The sequence below is a fragment of the Opisthocomus hoazin genome, chromosome 3 (assembly GCF_030867145.1).
Source record: "Opisthocomus hoazin isolate bOpiHoa1 chromosome 3, bOpiHoa1.hap1, whole genome shotgun sequence".
Lineage (NCBI taxonomy): Eukaryota > Metazoa > Chordata > Aves > Opisthocomiformes > Opisthocomidae > Opisthocomus > Opisthocomus hoazin.
Window position 1 is genome coordinate 59167848 of NC_134416.1, and position 23559 is coordinate 59191406.

Here is a 23559-nt window from a genome sequence, read left to right on the forward strand (position 1 = left end):
TCATTTAATTTTGTTTAGACAAGATAAACAGGTTAGAGAATGGAACCTATAGCTTTATACTTACTTTTGTGAAAAAAAAAATACTTCATTCTATATTTTAGAGCTAATAAAGCAAGCTTTTTCTGTACAAGAGTTTGAACAAGGAAGTGTTCTGTGCATTTGCGATATGAAAAGCTGTGGTGTGGATGGCTAATTCTGTTTTTCCAAAACAAAATTAATTTATTTGAAAGCATGAATCTATTCCACAAATTCCTACACCTGAGTGTCAAAATGACATTTTCTGCCCATGTGCTTTGCCTTTAACAGTATTTTTTTTCCATAAATACTGATGTGCTATTACGGTTTCAGAATGAGTTGATTACCCGAGTCTTAAAAAAGCTGTGTTTCTTTTGTTTCCTCTCTACGTTCTTAGTGTCTATCAAATCGTTGTTGAAGAGGAACGCCCACGGAGGACCAAAAAGACAACTGAAATCCTGAAGTGCTACCCAGTGCCCATTCATTTCCAGAATGCCTCGCTTTTGAATTCCCAGTACTACTTTGCTGCAGAGTTTCCAGCCAATGGTTTACAAACTGCTCAGCCTTTTACCGTTGGTGATAACAAAACCTACAGTGGTTTCTGGAACACTCCTCTTCTTCCTCATAAGAGTTACAGCATCTATTTTCAAGCTGCTAGCAGAGCCAATGGGGTAAGTCTTATGACAGGTGTAGTTTTATACAGTATTTGTGTGTAAACAGGTGATGGGCACCAGGTAGCAAGACGCCCACTTAGTTGCTAATAAGAAAATGAAGTAACCAGGAAATGTAACACACTGAGTTTAAAAAATAGCAGTTTTCCTAACACAATATTGCTTAATGATTAAAGGTTACAGGAAAGAGGAGGGGATAACAGCACATTTTGTCAATAGTGAGTAGGCAAAGTAGTGCGTTACCGTTCTGTCTTATTAGCTAAAAGCTGTCCAATGAGTGAGTTTGACTGGCTTTTTTTCTTTCTTTTTTTTTTGGTTTTGTTTTCTTGCTTTGAAGAGGAAAGTGTTGCAATTTCTTTCGTTGAGTTTAAGCCAAACTTGATTCTGGATTTTAGCACATCTGTCTTGGCCTGTCCAGTCCCATTACTTTAGTTTATAATGTCTTGAACTCCCATTTTCTCATTTGATGGCCCTGACTGAATTAAAAACCATGGGGTTTTTTTCCCCTTTCTGCAAACAGTAAAAGAAACATAAGTAGATGGAACTGAAATGATAAGTCTGTAAAAAGGTTTTTGCAGACCGTGTTTCATGGGTCTAATTCTTCCTGGAATTGTTTTTCGTTTCCTGGACAGACCTACCAGAGCCCTTCAATTCTTGATAAGCCTTGGCTGTCTGTGCTGACAGCCTGGAAATGTTTTCTGCCAGAAACCATAATGGTCCCTCTTTCACAGTGCACTGACAGTGCAGAAATGTGAAACACCATTGATTATTTTTTCTTTCTAAAATTGTCTAGCATGATGCCTCAAACTGTACTATCTTTAAGAAAAAGAAAAATCTCCCCAGGTCATTATGTTGCCACAGTAAAAAAGCTGAACACTTGCCTCTGCTCTTGTGAATATCTTTCACGTATTTTCTACTTGTAGCGGAATCTTAAATGAACTGTTGATGTACCATACCCAAGCAGTGTTAGTCCATATTATGAAAGCACATTGGGGTTGCTTAAGAAGCAGTTAAATATGTAATGAGGCACATTAAATGAACACCTCTCTGACATTTTATCAGCACTTTTAAGAAGAGAATCATGGGTGACTTTCTTTGCTTAGAAACACAAGATGTGACCTTTTTCCTCTTTATTTGACATAGGAAACCAAAATCGACTGCGTCAGGGTGGCCACAAAAGGTACGTTCATATTATGTCAAGTATTCTGTATTTCAGCCTGCTGACCTTTCCATCACATGGTCTTTGCAAACTTCCAGAAGTGTTTATATTGCTAAAAGGCATCACTAAACCTATTACACAATTTTAAAGGATTCATTTGCATCTCTAGCTGAGATTTAGGAAGTTTGTTTGTTTGTTTGCTTTTAATAATAAGCGTGTTACTCATTTTTAGTTGTGTACTTGAACACAGGGTTTTTAAAATATATACCATGGGTTTTTATATGATCTCACAATAAATATTTTTGATTTTTCTAAATATAGTAGAATTGTAAAATTGCCAATTGCAGAGTGTGTTCTAGCTGCTTATACATCTGTAGTGAAAAATTACCCCTTACTCATAAGCAGTTATCTTAATTGCTTTGTACAAGAAAAGCGGAGAAATCATGTGCTTCATTTTCAAGGTACAGATCAGCTATGTTTATTGGACTGTCAGCACATGATATTATGATTTGTGAGACAAGTTTGTGTAATTGAGAGCACTAGCTATAGGTTTGATCCCCATACAGGAAAAGATAAACATGCTGCTGATATATTTAACTCTGGAGGCTAGGATCTGTCTGTGATTATCTTTGTAGTCTCACCTTTTTAGTACCTCTAGCTGGTGGCAACTTCAAGGCCTGAAAAAGAAGTGGTGGGATAGTATGATTATTTGGAGACTGTAATAGAGGAAAAGAAAGTACTACTGTGAGTAGGAATAGGTAATATCACCTCATGGTTTGGACACCTGGTAAGAGTATGAAACAAACACTACTTCATCCCTGTGCCACTGTTCCCTGCAGGAGATCATGCGTGTCTCGTAGTGACTGTCCCTGATGTAACTGATTCCACTATTACTTCCTTTACGTGTAGGCTTCACAATTCTACCACCACTAAATCTAAACAGGATGGATGAGAATCTCATTGCTTATAAGTAAAAGAAGTGTTAGCATATAGTTGCATCTGCTGAAAGGCTGGATCCTCCCTAATGTGACAAATACAGTTTTTATGGCTCTTTGAACTGGTTCTCATTGATCTTTTTTTCCCCCAAAACTGAAGGAAGTAGTTTAAATTCTAATTTACTGACTTCTTACTAAAACATAGAAAACTTTCAAATGTCTAAACTAAAACCCACTAAGATATAGATGAGAGATTAAGTCCGGATTCAAGTGGAATCCTGTGTTGTTGTTTTCCGGTAGCTTCAGTGATACCAGGAGTGGACTGCATTACCTCAGAAATCATAATTGGTGATTAGAAGGAATGGATTTTAATTTATTTGAAGATCTGTATTCCTAATTATTAATGGTTCTTCAACTATTTCAATTACTCAACTGACTGAAAAATCTTACCCTCTCATTTGAGAAGCAAGGGTAACTTTTTGAATTGGAATAGCTCCCATAGCAACAAGCTACTTTGAGCTAACCCATTTGGCAATGGACACATGAGAAATGCAGCTTTTATTTTAAAAAAATCTCCACACATATCTGTTTTGAAAGCGTGTTTCAGAATTCTTCATAATACCTTTGTGAAGCCAGTAAAATAATGTAAGGGCTAGTTGTGAGGACCTTGAAACCAGACTTGTCCTCAAGGGCAGTTGTAACCCCTGGTGCCAGACTTTCCTGGGGGGCTTCTGTAAAGTGCTTATTTCCATGCTCATAAGCTGAATGTCTGTATTATATTGTTAAGCTATATTAATTTTTTAAAGTAAAATGGAGACCATGACGTATTTTAGTATGATATTAATCATACCTGTCTGTACCGATTTCTTCCCTTTAGATCTAATAGAGATACTTGAGATAAAAGCAGACTTCTGTGCCCTCCTTGGACTTCCCACATACGGACTAGAAAAAATAACAAAAGTGCTTAATATCTGTAGGTGAGAAGTCACCACACCTGCAGTGGGACAAGGCAGAGGGTTGTCCTCTCCCATTCACCTCCCCTTCCATCCACCCCTCCCCGAAGAGCTTAGTACAATATTCCCATTGCCTGTACCCCAGGAAGCAGAGGCTGCTCTGACTGCTGTGGCTGATCTCAATCAGACATGCACCATTTTCCGCTGAGGTTTTTGACTATGGTATAGCTACTAGACAGTACGCTGCTTAAGCTCTATCATGTGCTCATTGTGTTCATCTATTTATTCCAGTGCTTCTCTGCAAATAAGGTTGTGAACACTCTCCAGTACAACATTTAGTTTTTGTATACTAATATAATTTATGATATGTTTGTATTCTGGGCTTCTGTTATCTTTAAAAGTTCAAGTTCGGTGGTTTTTAAAGATAAAAGGAAGTGTTTTAGGCCATTCATGTATAAAACTGGTACAATCTTCTTTTAAGTTAAGGTCTGATCCTGAAAATACGTACAGCCTTATGTAGGCCATTGGAGTTAGTAGACGTACACTAGAATGTAATATGTGTGTGGGAAACCATATGCTTTTAGGCACTAATCAAGTCAGTTATATAACTAATTTTGAGCACAAAGAATAATCTCGCTGACTGCATTGCAACTATTCTGTCTTAAAGTAGATATGTAAGTATTTTACTGGGTAAAGGGCTGTGCCATGAAGTATACCCTGTAAAACAAACATGGCAGGGCAGCCAACTGCTGGCTTGTTTCTTGATTCCGTGACTGCGGAAAGCTTCTGCAATTCCACTCCACATGGAATTTGAGGATTGCACCAAGCGCATCAGCAGCTGAGCTTGACCAAACCACCTCATCGTCTGTATTAAGGGCATGTGGTTAGCCTGTTTGAAGTCTTCCATCAGGACCAATGTGGGAGTTCAGAACCTGACATGAGCATAGCTATATCATTTTCTAACTGTATTTCCTTTAATTATCCCAACTCCAGATAATCTAAAAGTCCTTGGTGCCTTGAGACCTTAAGATCATTGAGTTTCTGTTTTATTGATGAGTTTGCAGTGTTCATTCCATGGCCAGCTATATGCTTTTTTATTTTTTTGTTAAAATAAAAAAGAATTAGTAAGGGTAATATAAACATACAGACTGTTCTTGCCCCAGATCCAGCCTACCTTGAGTAGGTACTTCACTTTTCACTCCCGTTGATGCCAACAGGAATAACGCATGTGCTTACTATCAAGCATGTACTCAGCTGGCACACACGAAACTCTGTTACTGGATCAGAGCCAAAGTGCAAAGGATAGCCTAGCAGCATATTGACTAGCTTCTTGTTAGGAAAGTACAGCCCAACTCCAGAAAATTACAGCCTAACTCTAATGGGTTAAATGCATGTGTAGGGTCAGTAGCTGGGGAATACTTTCTCATTCCATCAAGCATATTTTAAACAATCTCAATTTGTAACATTTTAAAAAATGCTCTTGTTTTATGATCATTGTATTTTTACAAATAAAACCTCTGTTAAATGTGTTCTTTTAGAGATCATATAAAAATCCTGATTACAATGATTGTAAGTGTAGTTTAGGATCAGAATATTGGGGTTTGTAGAGCTGAAAGTTCTCCTTCTGATTCTACTGAAGTCAAAAGGAACCTTTGCTACTGAATTTGCTAGGAGAAGGATCAGACAGCATATTCTTGTGGTGCAGAATCTTCTGATCTTAGTTTTCTGTAGAGAAAGCCTTCTAGGACCTCTGTGACTATTTGGTGTATATACAAATGTAGAGACTGCAGGGTTTCCACTACCATTATTTTTGACAAGATAATTAAACAAACAAACAAACAAAAATCAGGAATAGATTTTTGTGCCAGTTGTAATACAGGCTGTCGTATTTTGCTTGAAATATGGCTTTCATATACCTTCTCTTTCTTCAAGCTAAATGACTGTAAAATCTCAGCAGACAAAATTGAAAACATTCTAAAACTCCTCCAAGTTTATTGCTATCAACTTTGTGGTGTTTTGTGATTTATATTAAGACTATTATTTCCTGATAGGACTTACAACACAGTCTGGATTGAAACATCTTGGTTAGCTCCTAGGATTCCAGTTCTCAAGAGGGAGACATTATTGTTCTAATTTTGCAATATTGGAAGGCTTTCATTAATTATGAGAGAGAAAAGGATATTATAATGTTTTAAGTCCAATAGCAACAGTACTCTAGCAGCAACTATCAACACTGCATTTCAGTGTTGCAGAGGGATATTTCAAAATATTATGCAGCAGCAGTTTTGAGTTTAATTGTCTGCAGATGGTAGATGATCTATTTTCCTCACTGGTTGCCACATTTCTAATAGCACCCAGGCTGTTCTATGTAAATGAGTGAACTTTTGTATAATTTTGTCCTTAATTTTCCAATATTTTTTCTTTGCATCGTTCTCCAGCTGCATCATGTTGGATATGACCTTTTAATTTTTTTTATATTCCTTAATATATATGTATCATAGTGTGCTTAACCATTTAGGGGCAATCACAGAACTGCTGGCAAACAAAGAAATATGAGATTTCATTAATGTGAGCCGTGGTAATGGTTATCTATACCCATCAGTGATCGTTACAGCTCCAGCAGAAAAGTCTGAATGCTTCTGGCACACAAACAATTCAATTTTTTTGCTTTTTCTTGTCTTAGTAGCAAAGAGTAAACTTGAAACTCGGACCTCAAACAGTTACATACATACCTAATTAAAAGCATGTCAAGTCTCAGTGGTCGTTCTCTGTATGCTGAAAGTTAAGTATATGTGTAGTGTGCATTTGCAGAACAAAGACCTAAGTAGGTACAAGAAAAATGAATCTTAGCTAGCTCAAAAATATTTTGCATGAAAATTATCTTAAAAAAGAACTATAGGAATAATGTAGTACTATGAAGTAGGAAAACAAAAAGTTAAACTAGTTCAAATTACCTGGAGAAGTTAAAACTAGAGCAATCTGAGTAAGCAGTTAACTTTCACTTAGAAAGCCCAGTGCTGTGACTAGCAGAGCCAGGGAGGCTCCGGTTTCCTCAAATGTGTTGCATGTAAATAATGTGCTTGGAGTCCTCTTCCTGAATGAAGATCACATACAAAAGCTTATTAATTTGCAGAATAACCAGACTAACAACTAAAGATGAAAGGGAACTTGTGGGAGGTTTTTTGGTTTTTATTTGTAAGAAGTTCAGACAATAAACTATTGACCAAGATTCTTCTTGCTGGCCTAGCTTCAGTCTGGCTTTTTTTTCCCTCATGCATGCTGACCTGGAAATCTTCCTTTGCCTTAGCTGCGATAATCGTGACTCAGCTTACAACACCATACATTCGCATCGCCCCTGCTGCAGGCGACGACCAACTAACAGGTCAGATGTTCAAGTATAGACAAGTCATCATGCCCATTTTGTCTCATTTTCTTTGGCTCCCTTTGCCTGACGGTTTCTTCATTCTCTGCTCATAAATATTTTTCTGCGTTTAAAGTTTCTTTTTGTTTATAAATTTTTCTTCAGCTCCATTAAATTAAATTGTGTGCTTGGCACCAAAACTCACACGCACATCCCTGTATGTACAACTCCACCTGCATGTGCCCATTGTGTGTGTGATCTGTGGAATGTTCCTTCAAGCCTGATGTTGTAAAGAGATCTAGTCTTCTCCATCCATAAATTAAATGACAGTTTGAATATAGAGATATATATCTGTGTACCTGTTTATTTTTTTCTGTGTTATTAGATCAAGACACTGGAATTGCTAAATAATTTGGGCTCAAGAGTTGCGTGTGTAAGTTAGGACAAAGATCTTGTATTAATGGATTTTTTTTTACTGCAGAATGTTGGGAAGATCATATTTTGTGGCAATATTTCAATATGAAAAAATTTAAATAATTAAGATTGATTTTCTTTTAATTATGTCATACCTGACATAGGATTAAACCAAAATAACCTAGCGTCTAGCATATGAAAATGAACAAGACTGTAAGGTTTTTAAATCTAATTGTCAAAGTAAACTCAGTACGCAAGTGAGACAATTATTAGGCTGTGTGTGGCTTAAAGGCCGGTTCAGAATGTACCAGCAAATCTTTATGAACTTGAGGAAATGGTTCATTTTGTCAGAAAATAAACACATGCATAAAGCTTTTAAAGGATTTGGAAACCTTGTTATTTTCAAACAGAAGAGCTTTAAAAACTCTAGAATCTAAGGTGAGTTTCATGGAATTTGTAACCAGAGAAGTTAGACCTTGTCTGTCAGCATTTAGCATATGATAAAATCATTGCCTTTTTCAAGAATACTGGCATAGTTACTTGGGAAGAATGTGAATGTTGCTACCGAGGTATCTAAGGGATAAGGAGGTGTTCAGATGCTCAGCATCTGGATACCGTTATAGTCAGTAAGGGACAGCTAAATTATTCAGCTGAAGATAAAAGGATTAGTGACGTGTCTGCCATAGCTTTTAATTCTGGGGGAGTGTTGTAATAACAAAGCTGAGTGATCCATAATGCTCAAGTTGCCATGTCAATCAAGACAAAATTCTTGCATGTATATATGTATTATGTAATAACATGTGAACTAACCAGAATAACATATTTAGATGGTGCCAAGAAGTACTAGTTTGTTCTTGTTAGTGCTGCTTGTCAGAAGCTCTGTCCACATACGTTTTTATAGCTCAATTAATTTTTACTTGAGAATGCAAAAAACATCTCTTCTATATCCTTGACTTCAACAAGTTTTGATTTCTTCATCACAGGATTCAAATAAGCTTATATATTTTTCCATATGCAGAATTAAAAGTTTTTCTCTCTTATTTTATTTTTTATTTCTTTTACTGCAAAACCGGGTAGCTATGGGAAACACTGGAGATATGCGTGTTCCACAAGAGGGAGATGGCTGTAGTAGTTAACAGTGAGAGAACAGAGATATAGCTAGCATAGGACAGCCAGCAAAGTATTTATTTGGTTGTTTAGTCACTGATGGCTCATAGCATTGGCACTCTATGGTTGTCTGTCAGATCTGTGACTTTTATTTCCTTTTTATTAAACAAAAAAAGTAATCTGGTCTAGCAGAAACAAACTTTTATAGTGAAAAAGAAAGTATCAGATGATACCTCCAAAGAGCATTTCTGGCTGTCTATGAAATGTATTTAAAAGCCTTGTATAATCTCTACATGAGCCGGCAATGTGCGCTTGCAGCCCAGAAAGCCAACTGTATCCTGGGCTGCATCAAGAGAAGCGTGGCCAGCAGGTCGAGAAAGGTGATTCTGCCCCTCTACTCCTCTCTGGTGAGACCCCACCTGGAGTACTGCATCCAGCTCTGGAGTCCCCAGCACAAGAAGGACATGGAACTGTTGGAGCGGGTCTGGAGGAGGGCCACAAGGATGATCCGAGGGCTGGAACACCTCTCCTGTGAAGAAAGGCTGAGAGGGTTGGGGCTGTTCAGCCTGGAGAAGAGAAGGCTGCGGGGTGACCTTATAGCAGCCTTCCAGTACCTGAAGGGGGCCTACAGGAAGGATGGAGAGGGACTTTTCACAGGGGTGTGTAGTGATGGGACAAGGGGCAATGGCTGCAAACTATAAGAGAGCAGATTTAGATTAGAGATTAGGAAGAAATTCTTCACCATGAAGGTGGTGAAACACTGGAAGAGGTTGCCCAGAGAAGCTGTGGATGCACCCTCCCTGGAAGTGTTGGATGGAGCTCTGAGCAACCTGGTCTACTGGGAGATGTCCCTGCTCACGGCAGGGGGTTTGGAACCGGATGATCTTTAAGGTCCCTTCCAACCCTTACGATTCTATGATTCTATGATTCTATAATTTTTGCAATCCCTCTCATGATTGAGAGACTGTGTGATCAAAAGGAAAGAAGCATCTTCCTCCTTCTCAGTTGCCATAACTGCAGTAGGGAGTGAAAAAACCTCACCCAGCCCACATGGTTGGTCCCAGGAGAGCAACAGGAATTCATGGTTTTCTACAGAGACGTACTGTGCAGGGGACCCTTAGGCAAGCTTCTCAACTTCAGGGTAGGACAGCAGTAATGGTATCTGCGGTATCCATAAGAACCCGAAGGTTTTCTGAAAGGAGATTTACAGGAGCTGGACTAGACACAAGGAAGCAGGGAATGATCACGTTCTCCCCGCCCTATTCTCCTGCCTTTTCCTCACTTCTTTGGTCAGCACCAAATAATTAGATTTGAGATCAAGAAATTACTTTTTTAGCATTTGAGGACATACATAACTGGCAGTGGGGAGGTCAGGGTTGGGATTTTGTTTTTTTCAGGTGGGAAGTTCATGCTTCTTCCATCATGAAAATTTCAAATCTTGGCTGCACTCCTGAATATTGTTACCAATTTTGAAAGGTCTTTCTCTTCAGAAAGATGATGATAATACAGCTCAGTTTTCAAGCCAACTCTACTTGCACTCATTTCCTCCACCATCATCATCAACTCATCCTGGGCCTTACTGGTGCAGTTTATAAACAATGCATTATTAGTTCTTCTTTGTCCTTTCTTTCTCCTTCCTTTTCACATAAAAATGTCTTCCATTTATAGGATTACCTGCTATTTGCCCTAAATATCTTGACAGCCACTCCTTGCTTCCGTACTCCTTTGTAACCTGTAGCAAAGGGAACTCTTCCTTGCAGTTACACTTAAATTACTACAAGGTAGTTGTCGTTGTGTTATAGTATAATATAACATGCTGTAGAGGTGACTGTGTGATTTTGATTCTTACAAGCCAAAATAGGCAAATTAGTGTTGCTAGTATTAGTGAATACATTATTATCAGTGATTCAGGGACTTGGTAAATAAGGTATTCAAATTTGGGGGATAGTGTTATCTTTCGATGTTAATCTTACAAAAAGTAACTAACTTGAAATTCACTCGATTGACCCTATCCTCCAACAGATAGGGAGAATATTTAACTATCTAACATCTGTCAGCCAAGACAAAAGACTATGTACACATGAAGCATAATAGTCCTCATGATACCGTCTCCATGTTTTCATAAACAAATATGGTTTAACAGTATAGTTGAAATCATGTAGAAAATTAACAGAAAACATCACATACATAAGGTACGGTATGATCTTGACTTTAAAATTGAAGAACAAATGCATGATTTTGAGAAAGCCTGAAAGCATTTGCTGTTTGCTTCACTGTTTTGTAAGAGACACTTCATGTAATAGGTTTAAATTGGCCATATTTGGTATTCACTTGGCCTTCATATATTTTGTTCTGTCTGCATTCTGATAAAATAGCATGCTTGGAATTATGATTAGGGTGTTCATTCTTTCAGGCATTTTCTTAATTGTTGAAATATGTTTGAGCCACTTATATTTAAATTAAAGTATTTCCATTTGTGATTTAGTGGAGCAGCCACTACTCTACTGGATATTATTAAGACTGATTTCCATAGAATGCCCTTTTTACTACCCATTGTTAATTACACATGTAGCTGGAAGGAAGAGTTCTATATTGTACATGCTTCATAGATGTAATTCTTGGTACAAATCAGATACAACAAGATATGTCAGAAGTTTCGCAGAATAACTGATAGTTAAGAATAGGGAAGAATTTTAAAAAAAATAGTGGCAATCTTAAAGCTAAAATATTTTTTACCCTGCATACTTTAAGGTCTAGATGAGCAACATATTTTATAACCATGTTAAAAACAGTCATAAAATAATCCCAATTGGTTTCTTCTCCCTTATGAAGTTAGCAGCGTAATAAAATATACAGTTTTCCTAGATGTGTATTCAATACATAGCAAGATTTATTGCTGTAGTCTGGGTCAGATTCTGTTCTCAGCCATCCACTGTAGCAGTGAAAAAAATCAGCTGAAATCATTGATTGATTAAATCGCAACCTCATTGAATTTTTTTGTGTCAAGGAATTTATTCCAGATTTATACTGCATTACTGAAAACACAGTTTGTTTATTAACACAAAAACCAACAGCATGAATTTGAGAAGAAGCATTTTCCTATTCATCTAGTTTGTTGTCCTTTACAATGCATTTGAGGTATAGCAACGTGGGCTGGACAGACATTCACTTTCATTTTTCTCCATCCTGAACCACGTAACATTGATGTAGATGTATTCTGACATGTTGAAACTTGAAGTGCTATTTTGGGTAATGGAGAACCCATGATTTCCTAGTTGAGACTACAGTGCTGTCTGTAATAACAAAGCTATGTGCAGATATTTCTGTCTGCAGGTTCAACACACCATTTTAGGAGTTTATTGTTCTGTTGATAATTCTGAACAGTGTTTACATCAGTGGGAGCTGTGGATAGTTACCCAGGGGAGAGCGAGCACCTATATGGTGTAATGTCAAAGCCATATTAAAACGCTGTTGCGAGGCCAAGTGACAAGGAAAGCAGAGTGAGCATGGATCTGACTCTCCAAGGTGACATTCTAAGCCTGTTTTTACATCATGGCCCCAGAGATTGTTGTACCGATTGTTGAAGGATTCTGGTCCTCTTGCTCAGCTGGGCAGAACGCAAAGCAAGAGGAAATCTTCCTCCTTCCTGCAGCACTGGCTGAATGCATTTCAATGGGCTGGAGTGTCACTTGTGATTTATTGCCCATTTTTGTTCTTTTATGTGTTATATTTGTCATTTTTGCAGTGACAGTTTCCTCTATAAAACAGTATAGTTACAAGAAAATGTTAAGAGGATACAGGAGTGCCATGGGAGCTACTGTTTCCTTTTCTCCTTTTTTTTTTCCTAGTACATTACAGAGTCAAATGTCAGGTTTTCTGTTTTTAAGACAGTGCAGCCAAAGCATCTAGGATTTTAAACATAAGTAGGTTTTCCACAAAGCACCTGAAGAAGAGCTAACCAGTTAGACAAAGAGGCCCTGAAAATAATGCTGATAACAATTCACAAATGCTGAAATAACCCATCATATAAATACAAGCCTTTTCCAGCTGTAGACAACAGAGAACCTTATTAGAAGTCAGTTACAATGTGATTCTAATAGCAATCTTAAGTACTCCAGTTCATGTTTTACAGTAATAAGAATTCCTACAAGGTTTTCTGAAAATGAGTTAGCAGCCTTAGTTTTGAATGTGTTCAAGTCATCATGGAAAAGCCAGCAGCTCTGATTTGGGGTTCAGGACCTCCTCACATTCAGCTCCTCTTACTCTGAACAGGTTAGATTGGGGATAGTGGGACCTTTGCAGCTCTTCTGCGTAAATAGGAGAGCGGGGAGGATAAACTGCAGAGGATCATACCAACAGTTCTGCTCCGGCCGTTGATGCTTGTGGTTGGCCAAGCATCATCTTGGGTTCAGCAGCTACCCTAGCACTGTATCGCCAGAGCCAGTGGTGTTACAGACCTGGGAAAGGAACAGCTGGAGAAGATCCCATGACCTAGAAGAACGTATCAATCTTTCCTTACCCTTTAGGAAGGACAAGTAGCCTAATCAGGTGTGTTTTGCACTGTAGAAACTGTTTTGTCTTTTGTTCAGAGTTGTTAAAAAGCTGGATGCCACAGAGTTAATAGTCACTCCCTGCAGGAGCTGTGTTACATCCCTTCAGTACAGAACTGGTTTGGAAATTTGAGTATTCCAGTCCGTAGCTGAGAGAAGAGTAGGATTCCAAGTGTCATTGTCAAATATCTCTTTCATGAAGAGAGTGAAACAAAATTTAACTTAAGCCACTAAAGATGAGTCTGTTCGATTCATCCTAGCTTGAAAAATAACCTATTTGCTCAGTAATGTGTAATCTTAATGTGAGGGTATCTGTGAGGCTGTTTGAGGTTAGACTGGGGGGAGGGACACACACACACACACTTTCCTGAATCTCATTACAGAGAATGGAAACATAAAACCCAATCATGAAAATAACGATATGAATGAATTGACCAGGATACATTGTTAAGAAACTGAAGGAGTCGCTGCCATCTGTGTGGTACCAGTCAGTATCACATCTAATCCAAAATATTTCAACATCAGCAATCTGCAGAGAAGCGGAAAGTATAAAACAAAGCAGAACTACCAGTAGGTAATTTTTAGAGCATGGTGTGTGTCGTATAGCGTGTTATTTCATTTCTGTATAAGAAAAAATATGCCTCTGATTTTTACGTTCAAAGCAGAACATGTTTTGCATGTACCACAATGAAAAATTAAGGAGAGACAAGGGAAGAGAGAGAAACTCAGAGATATCATCAGTAACTAAAAAAAACCGTGAATTTCAACGTTTCCCATCTGTAGTTATTGACTGTATTCATAAAATGCTAAGCAATTACAATTTTAATTTGAAAGAAAATGTGGGACCAGTTGTGGGTAAAATAACCTGTAGTTCTTAGGAACTGCAAATCTGGTGTTTGTATCACTGGAGAGTTTAACAAATGTGTAATGCAATATTACATGGATTACCTCTGTGTTAGTGTATAGGTGAACATTAAAATGTATTATGGTTAAATAAAGTAGTACAGCAAAGAGGAGAGTAATACTGTCAACTTTAATCAAAAGACGTAGAACATACTACCTTGGGCAAAATAATGTTGCAGCAATTCACTCAGTTTAGATTCCTTGAAATAAGTTAAATCTTAATAAATATCTAAGCTGCGTTTGTCTGATTGGAGTAATAACACTATGCAAGCAACGACTGTAGTTATTGATGGGTTTTTAACACATGCTTCTCCAGACATTATATTGAAAATGTCCTTTTCTGCAGTTATGAGAGTTTGACTGCAAGATACAATGGTTTGAGAGCTCTGGGAAAGGCATTCGGATATATGTGTGCATTTTCAAGTCTTTATTTTTCCGTAACTTTGAACTTCCATTTTCTTCTCTTCATCTGATTTTCTGCTATTGCTGACCACTAAGAAGTTTTTGTGGAAATAGAAAACTCCCATGCAAATGAAAGTTGAGTCACAGTTTCGCATAGAAGTGAGTGGAAGTTGCTGTCTCACATGGTTTCAAGCTGACAAGAGGAGAAATACAGTAGTTTCAGGTTCTGTTTCATCTTTTGAGTTCACACTGGAAACACAAAGGGAAATAGAGGAAAAATGGTAAAGTGTCATTGGTCAGAAGCAAAAAAAAGTGTTCATGGAAGCTTTTTGAAACAAAATGGTTATCTTTTGCACTTTTTCAGTATCTATCATTGAATTAGACAGCTTCTGCTTATGAGTAAATGTGTCAGTTATTAAAAGTGATATGAAAAGAACTGACAAGAAAAATGGCTATTTAAGGCATTCTTAATTAAATAGAACAGATGGAGAATTTTCTGTAAGCCCTGAAACCTGCAGGAAGTATATGAAAAATGAAATGTAAACCAGTGATAACCATTCATAGGAGTCCTAGTCTATTCTTGCCCATGTACTAGAATCTTGGTTCATCTAATATTGCTTCAGCTTGGACAGGTTTTTTATTGGCAATACTGTAAATGCTTCTGAAATGCAAACAAAAGAATTGCTACGCTGCGTTGGAACAAAGGCAGATTTAGAACTCTGTGGAATTATATTTCCTTTCTTGTGCTCATTCTCCTTTCCAGTTCTTCTAGCCAACCTTCCAGCCCCAAAACACTGTTGATTCTGGAAGTGCTTTAAAAAATATGTTTTGCATATTTTTTCCTGCTTTTTATAAACATATTGCAAATATATTTTTACTTTTCTGCGTGCATCATTGTACGTATAATTCAATTTATCTTTGAGTAGAATGAGCTGTGTTATGCTTTCCTCCAAGAAAATAGGTAGGTAGTGAGTAATGATACATAAATTCTGAGAGTGTGATTGTTTTTGAAGGATTTCTGAAGAGCTGTTCATAAGGGATGTAATGTGGAGGGAGGCTGGTAGTGGAAATCACCAGGAATGTCAGCCTCATCTATGACCCACAGCAGCATAGGCCAAAAAATGCATGGATGTGCAGACCTACCACTGAGATTCCTATACTACACTGTTCTGCCCCTCACCCCACGCCCACCTCCTGTTCCTCCTAGTGGCGGAGTCACTAGGTCTTCACTGACTTTGCATTTGGAGCTGTTCATTAGTGTTCCTGTAGTTAAGTCCTCAGTGGCAGCAAGATCAGAAGACAGTACCTCATGCCACTGCTTCCTACCCGTAGCTTCAGGTTACTCAGTTCCCATGCTGAATGTGATCACTTGCATTCGTGGATGGAAAAATGAAACAGTTGTATTTGTCTGTGCCAAGAACATCTAGTTCTGTAGCTGAGTTTCACCCAAAGTAGGTCAGCTCCAGAAATACTAGTCTGATCTGACTTCACGTCTTCCCTGCCTGGTGGAGGCCAAGTGAGTACTAGCAAAACCACATTTTACCTCCCCTAAAGAGGGCGGAATCCTCTTCAGGCTTCAAATGCACACCTTTCCTGTTTGTAGAAGATACTTGAAGTAAACTTTCAGGGATGTCTGATATTTCTTGACACTTTTCAGTATAGTTTCAGAATAGATCTGGTGTTGAACCCAGAGGTCTCCTTTGGCAATAGGTGAAATTCAGATGTGTTTGGTGGGGGTGATGATAAATTATCCAGTACTTATATGGGAGTGGCTAGAAAGTGGTGCTGACTTGCTTAGAAAATGCATTGTGTATGGACAGGATCGGCCTGGAGTGACTGCTTTCATATCCTCAGAGCTAATTTGAGAGAGTCATACTTCTACCCTAAATACTGTTGCCTTGAGATATATAGAGAACCATAAAATCAAATGTTTTAGGGCTGAAAGCTCCGCTTGTTGTATGTTATACCTCTAGGACTTCTTGTTCATGGAAGTCAGGCTTATAAGATGCTGTTGCACTTCCAGTGGCTGCAAGTAGGACCTCTTTTGCACAGCATCAGCTGGTAACCAGCCCTACATTTCAAAATATGGAGACACCTGCAGTTCCAGCCCTTGTTGGTGCCTCTTTCTCGGACCTCCTCATCCTTATTCAGCATGAGACCTACATTTGTACAGCTAACTTGGTGCCAGTATGTTCTCATTGCTTCTCGGTCAACCTTCTGGATGAGAAATTTGCATCTCGTGAAGTCATATTGACTTTTGCTGTGTTTGGGTAGTCAGAGGGCAGCTTGGTAAAGAAGCCCAGTTTCTTCTTTCCGCAGTCATCAGGAGGATTTTGTCTTGTATTTCAGTGGCAGGATCTGTCTTTCAAATATGCTGCCATGACCTTTCCCTTTGTTGACATAGAGGTCTGTGATGTGCACCATTGTGGCTGCTTCTTTGGCCACACAGAGTGAGTACTTACAAATATGTAACCAGATCTTTTTCTTCATAAACTAGACTACAGTAGGGGGGGATACCCTTTATGGCCAGCTGAAAACTCAAGATTCTAAAGACTACATTTTTTCCTTAGGAAATTATTTATTTCCAAGCAGGAGGTACAGTAGTCTGTATATTCTAGACTTATTATTGATTTCTGGTTGTGATGTAGCTGTTAAGTATACTTTAAACATCTCTTAACGATCTTAGTGCTATTAAAGTGCGAGGACTTACACTTTCTTTCTTCCAGTATGAGTGAGAGCTTCCAACTGCTTGGGTGCCCACTGGAGATGAACATTTTTATGAATTTTAATTATTTAAGTTTGCTTGATTAAGAGAAAAGGGAAAAAAAAACAACTGGCAGAACGGTTGGTGGATTTGTTGCAAAGGAGCAAATGAGCTGTTTATCAAGTCTTGCTAGCTTGTTTTCTTGTAAGCCCTTTTTTTAAAATACACAGTCTCCAGAAAAATCCAGTCTAAGGAGCCTGGATTAAAGTCCTGTTAAAAAATAGATTGTGATGAGACCAAAAGATACGTGTCAAAGTGGGAGCTTTATTTGGTTTAGGCATGTTTTGTAAAGAATGTTATTATTCCTGACAACCAGAAACACAGATGTTTAGTAAAAAAAGTCTTTTTGCTCACATGCACCAACATGAATCATCCATCAGTCAGAGATGCAGTTCATTTGATAGTTGGTTAAATGAGTCATATTCATCAGTGAAGTAGATCTTTGCATTTCTTTTCATACAGTTCTTTGTCACTTGTATTTACTGTTTCGTAAAGAATATCACAAACAAAATTAATAATTCATAATTATTGTTACACAGTGGAGCCTTATTGTGATAGTCCCTTCTTAGCATAGATCTTTTAACAAGGCTGTTTTTTCCTGCATTTAAAAAACACCCAGTAAACAATGTACCAAATCATCATGGTTGTCTTCTCGAAGTACAGATATCTTTTTTAAGAAAGGAAGATCTGTACACAGCAATATGTATTGTACCAATGATCATAAATTACAGAGAAGATACTCTCCTGCTAAAATACAAGTGCTGTTTTCCCTCTTTCCCAGACATTCAAGGAAAAGATTTAGTGAGCGCCAACATGTCATAGGAGAGGAAAATATCAGGATACTTTGATTTCAACACCTAAATAAATGGGTCCTCCGCTCAGCAAAACAGAAACAAAATATAATCCCTGCCCCATGGAAAAAAAACAGTTTATACATGAGCATTTCCAAAAGAAGCCACGAACAGAAAGGGAAAAATACTGTAAAAAGAGAAGTAAAGCAGACCTTACTCTGAGGCATTTACAAAACTAATATATTCAAGGCATGGAGTAGAGAGAGAAAAGTGAAAATACTGATCAAAACCACCTTCTGTCACAAATTATACCCTGCCCAACAACACCTCGTAACTTCTACCATATGGACAAAAAAGCAGTGCAGTTTTGGAGAATTAGGAACACTGATTTGAAAGCTAACAATGAGGAAGGGGCGAGAGAAATTTCTCCCTTAGCTGGAATTCTACCAGGAGTAATAAAACAAAGACTTTGTTAGCAGAATACATGCTGGCTAGCAGATGAGGATTGAATGCCAGTCACTTACAGTATAAACAGACTAGCCAGGGTGGTAATTCATTTCATCTAGAAATCTGTATGTGTTTTGGGTCTTCTCCAAGACAGTCACAAATCCTGGCATCTGGAATGAGCTTGAAACGCAAATAAAAAGCACGTTGGACTGACTTGTCTTTTTGTGACACCAGTAATGCTGCTACAGACTTAAAAATAGGTCTAGGTGACCCTGCTTCGGCAGGGGGCTTGGACTAGATGACCCACAGAGATCCCTTCCAACCCCTAACATTCTGTGATTCTGTGATTCTGTGAAAAATGAGGGTACAGTTCTCTGCAGTCGTGGGGGAGACGGGGGTAGAAATGCTGTGGAAACTTCTGGAGAAAACGACATTTTGAGCTAGAGCCCCGTTCAGGTGTATTTTTGTCTGTGATACAGAAATGGAATTCCTGTTGATCATTGGGCATTTATACGAAGGACCTACCTCTGTGGAGCAGCTCTTTTCCTAGCAGTAGCACAGACATATTTGTGTACTTTCTTATTTTGTCATACTGCTTTTTACTCCAGCCCTTAATTTTTGGCACCTCTGCTTTTCCTGCCTTAATGTTTATGAACCTTTATGTTATTTCTTTCCTTGGAACAGCTTAACCAATGTCATCCGTAAAAACATGACTGTCCTTCAAATCACTCTTGAAGATATGTTTCTACTGTGTTATTAAATGGAAGTGCTGAGTGATACTAGCTAGCTAAAAGAGCAGGAAGGACAGAAGTGTTCATTTATTGGGGTGTTGCAAATGCATGTTCTTAGGGGTGTTTGCCTCCCCCTCCCACCTGCAATTGCTACACCTGCCTATTACAACCTAGCTCAGCTAGATAGTAAGCTTTTAGAGGCAAAGATTGCTTAGCTATGTGCTTGCACTGTTCTTAGTACAGTGAGGCTCCCAATCTGACTTAGAGCTTCTAGATCCTACTATCATACAAATAATAAGACGGTAATAATGATAATAGCCTTTGTAATTTGTTCTGTCCTTGGAGAGCTTGGGCAGAGTCTTGAAAGCCAAGCACTCTGATCTTTTCAGTCTTCTTACTTTGTGGCAGGGACAACAGGATCCTAGTGATGGGTGATGGGTGTTCCAAGGAGGCATCGCACTTCTCTGCCTCTCTTCTGCCTTGTACCATTTTGTGTGATCTCTGCCACCAAATCGCAGTGCAGCTGTCACAGAGGGGTATAGTGTTTCATTTTCCTGACTCGCTCTGTGAACAGTTTAAAAGTAGGTGCTGAGATGTGATAGTTGAACCACGTTGCCTGCATAAAAAAGTCATGGGCTAGTTACTAACACAAGTTAGTCTCAAATGTGAGTGGAAACTAAGATCTGGACTAACTGTATTATTACTTTCAAGCCTTGTAAAGTTAGCCATTACATCAGTCACTGGAACACTTCTGAATGAAATATAGTAGGAGAGGCTTGCAAGAGACTTAACAAGCAAGTAACTTTTGAACTTAAAGCTGCAGAAAGGAAATAAGAAAGGCAGCAACTATGGTCAGCCTTGAGTGGGAGCAATAAAATGAGATGAGTTTAGTTGATTAAAGGAGGGGATTTTTTGTTGACATCAAATAGGAGAAGAAATATCTGGATTTTTTTAAAGATCACTTTAGACAAAACTTATAGCTAGTTTTTAGTGCTAACAGCTTTAATCTTACTCCTTTCTTTCAAAATATAACTAGCAGCTCCTAGACTATTGAGCCAGGGTTATTTCATTGATCATTCTTTTCAGTACAAAGGTCAGTCATTTCTAACTACATTTTTTTGAAAGGGGCTAATATACATTGAAAAGCAAGTCCAAACTTTGTTCATTTACAAAGAGATGAGGAGAGAGAGGTTTTGCTCAATTTGGTAGAGGTCCGTTTCTTTTACTGAAGAACATTTTCACTGGTTTTGATAAAGAAAATAACACTTGTATGTAAGTTAAAAGAATGATATTTTACTTGGCTAGTTCCTTCAATGAATAGTCTTAGCTTCCATTTTAATGAGGAATAGTTCTGCTCTAACTTCTCTGTCCATAAACTACCTACAGAAGATTTTTGTTTTTGAAGTTTCAGGGTTGATCAATAACACAGCACTTCTGCCTGCTGAGTGAGAAAGGAAAGGGAAATTTCCCACCCAAGGAAATGGCAGAGCTGTTTTCTGAAAAGCCCTGTTATTCCTGTAACACTAATACCAGACCTGTATATCTCTGATGAGAACTAGAAATTCTTCAGAGAGAGGGATTTTTTTTACCCATGGCACAGAAATAGAAATTTCACTGCATGAAGTAATTTAAGAATTCACAGTATACGTACACTAAATATTAGAAACTAGAATATAATTCAGTTCTCAGTCTGAATAGGAGATAAGATGCCAAGAAGTGGCAGAGTAATCACTGAACTTCAGAAAATGCGATTCCAATATTAAGAAAAAGTTAATGGAATAGATCTGAGAGTCAAAAATAAGTGAAATAATATCTTTAGGTGTTTCATGGATACTACTTAAAAATTTTATCACTGGGTCTTGCAAACTACTGAACAAAATGGGACCCATGAGGGAAAATCATAAATCAGGCCAGCTGAATGCCACTTTTTCTAAGTGAAGAAAAAAAAGATATTTCACATTTGAAATGCTGCTTGTAGGGAAAACCACAAAGAAAGGGCAATAAATAAGTAAAAGAGAAATTGGAATCACTGAGATGAATTAGAAGAGTAAATAACTAAGGGTATGGAACCAAACAATGTTATTGTCTTCCACTTTAGTCAATGCAGGAAGCCTGTGGAAACACTTTGCTGGGTTTTGTGGCAGCTTGGAGTTTATCTATAAGTGTATCTCTGTTTTTCATTGCTGGTAGGAAGCACTCTAGTTTGTTCTCATCAAGTAAGGACTTTCCAGAGTCAGCACCTTAATCCTTTCTAAACTGGCAGGAAACATTTCCTTGTCCTTTCATTTTCTAAGCAGCTCCCTTGAGCTGCCCTGTACTCACCGCTCTTTACTGACCTCTTGCCTTTCTAGAGATGGGCCACAGTGTGTGTATCAGTTTGGCCTTGATTCTTCTAACTCCGCTAGCCCAGACGCTCTCAGTAAGGAAACAGAAGTGAGGTTACTGTGCAAGGTTTAGTCAGGCTTCTGTGTGCAAGGGTAGAACCAAAAGCTTAAAAGTAAAATGAACAAAAAATTCCAAATAAGTCACTAGGTCCAGTGTTGTGAGGACATTGAAGGGCTTAGCTCAGCTTTTGGCAACAATGTACAGTCTGTCGTTAAAAGCAGGTATTTTGCTGGAGATACAGAACTCCACTAGTCTTGTAGCTATGTATTTTTAAAGGCTGTAGGGTGATCAAGGAAATTAAAAATGGCTATATGTCAGACAAACTGATTGAAACAACAGCGATAAGCAGAATAAACCACCAGGACTATAGTATCATGATACAATGGTGTATAGTTAACACTATTGCTGTAAAGAAAGATTACATTTCACTTATCTTTTTTAGTATGTGTCAGTACAGCAGAGTGAAAAAGAAACCATGGCATCATTTTTTTAGACTTGCAGTAGTAATTTTCCAAATCTCATTTGAAAACATACACACAAAACTAAAAGCACAAATTGACATTGCAGTTTATTAGGTGGCAAAATGAATTTCAGTACTACTGCCCCTAGCTGTTTCCATCCCCTTGCACACAGTTCACCTTTCTCTCCATGGTGCCAGGGCAATTGCCTATGTGGCTGTAGGTTAAAAGTCAGTTAAGAAGTAATTATGAGGTGAGAGAAAAATATTACTCTGGATCAAAATCTGCCTATCAGACAGAAACCAGAGAGAAGCAAACTGTCAGCTTGTATCGAAGCTAATGCGCTGAAGGGTTTAATATTATGTGCTGTACAGTATGTCTGTTAAATATGTGGAAGAGTCAGTGTTGCGGCAGCAGCTCTCGAGTGTGATGCTAGGTGATGTGGGTTCGCAGGATTCACACAGGACTGTGAGGAACAAAAGCAAACTGAAGAGGTAGTACCAACTCAAATTTCAGTCTTGATAAATACTACGTAGTGTTCATCAGAGATAAGTTTGAATGACTGTTAACTTGTAAAGGGTTCCAAATTGAACACTGCACTGGAGAAATGGATGCAGCTTTCACTGTATAAACAGTGCACCAGTGACCTGTTCAGTGTCCATCTGATCTTGAAATAAAACCCAACAGGGTGCTAAAGGGGAGAAACAACGGGGTAGAACACAACAATGTTTTAAAAATCCGATTGTAGAAAAACTGAGGTATGTTAAAGGAGTAAACAACATTAAATAAAATGAAGAAAATTGATCCAGAATTTCTAATGCTGAAAGATTCAAGGGATGCTTGAGAAAGGTGAAAGTTGGCAAATTTGGTTTGTTTACCCAAGTGGGTTTTGGAACCCACTGACACCAAGAAAGGAGCAACTTTCTGTCAGGAAATGAATGAGATGCTGAATGGAACTAAAGGAGAAGCTACTGAAGGTGAAGGGCTCTGGAGCAGAGGCTCGCGCCGAGGGACCCTTTCTCCTCTCTACGAGGAGAGGCTGAGGGAGCTGGGCTTGTTCAGCCTGGAGAAGGCCACGAGGGGACCTAATAAATGCTTATAAATATCTGAAGGGTGGGTGTCAGGAGGATGGGGCCAAGCTCTTTCCAGTGGTGCCCAGTGACAGGACAAGGGGCAATGGGCACAAACTGAGGCACAGGAAGTTCCGTCTGAACATGAGGAAGAACTTCTTCCCTCTGAGGGTGACGGAGCACTGGAACAGGCTGCCCAGGGAGGTTGTGGAGTCTCCTTCTCTGGAGATATTCAAGACCCGCCTGGACAAGGTCCTGTGCAGCCTGCTGTATGTGACCGTGCTTCGGCAGGGGAGTTGGACTAGATGACCCACAGAGGTCCCTTCCAACCCCGAACATTCTGTGATTCTGTGATTCCATGAGAACTGAGATAATGCAAATAATTGGGTTTTTATAATAATGAATGATAAGAGGTTTGACAAGGCATGTCAAACATCATGTTT

The 23559-nt window shown here is 38.5% G+C and overlaps 1 protein-coding gene across 11 annotated transcripts in view; it reads left to right on the top strand.

Annotated features, from left to right (window-relative positions):
- PTPRM (protein tyrosine phosphatase receptor type M) overlaps window positions 1-23559 on the top strand; it is a 499856-nt gene that overhangs the window by 315000 nt on the left and 161297 nt on the right. For 7 of the 11 annotated variants that reach the window (XM_075416445.1, XM_075416446.1, XM_075416448.1 and 4 more), the window contains exons 12-14: window positions 413-686; window positions 1830-1866; window positions 7041-7115. In XM_075416445.1, coding sequence (XP_075272560.1) covers window positions 413-686; window positions 1830-1866; window positions 7041-7115 — 386 coding nt within the window. The remainder of the gene's footprint in view (window positions 1-412; window positions 687-1829; window positions 1867-7040; window positions 7116-23559) is intronic. The other 4 variants (XM_075416451.1, XM_075416453.1, XM_075416455.1 and 1 more) reach the window with 1 other exon arrangement.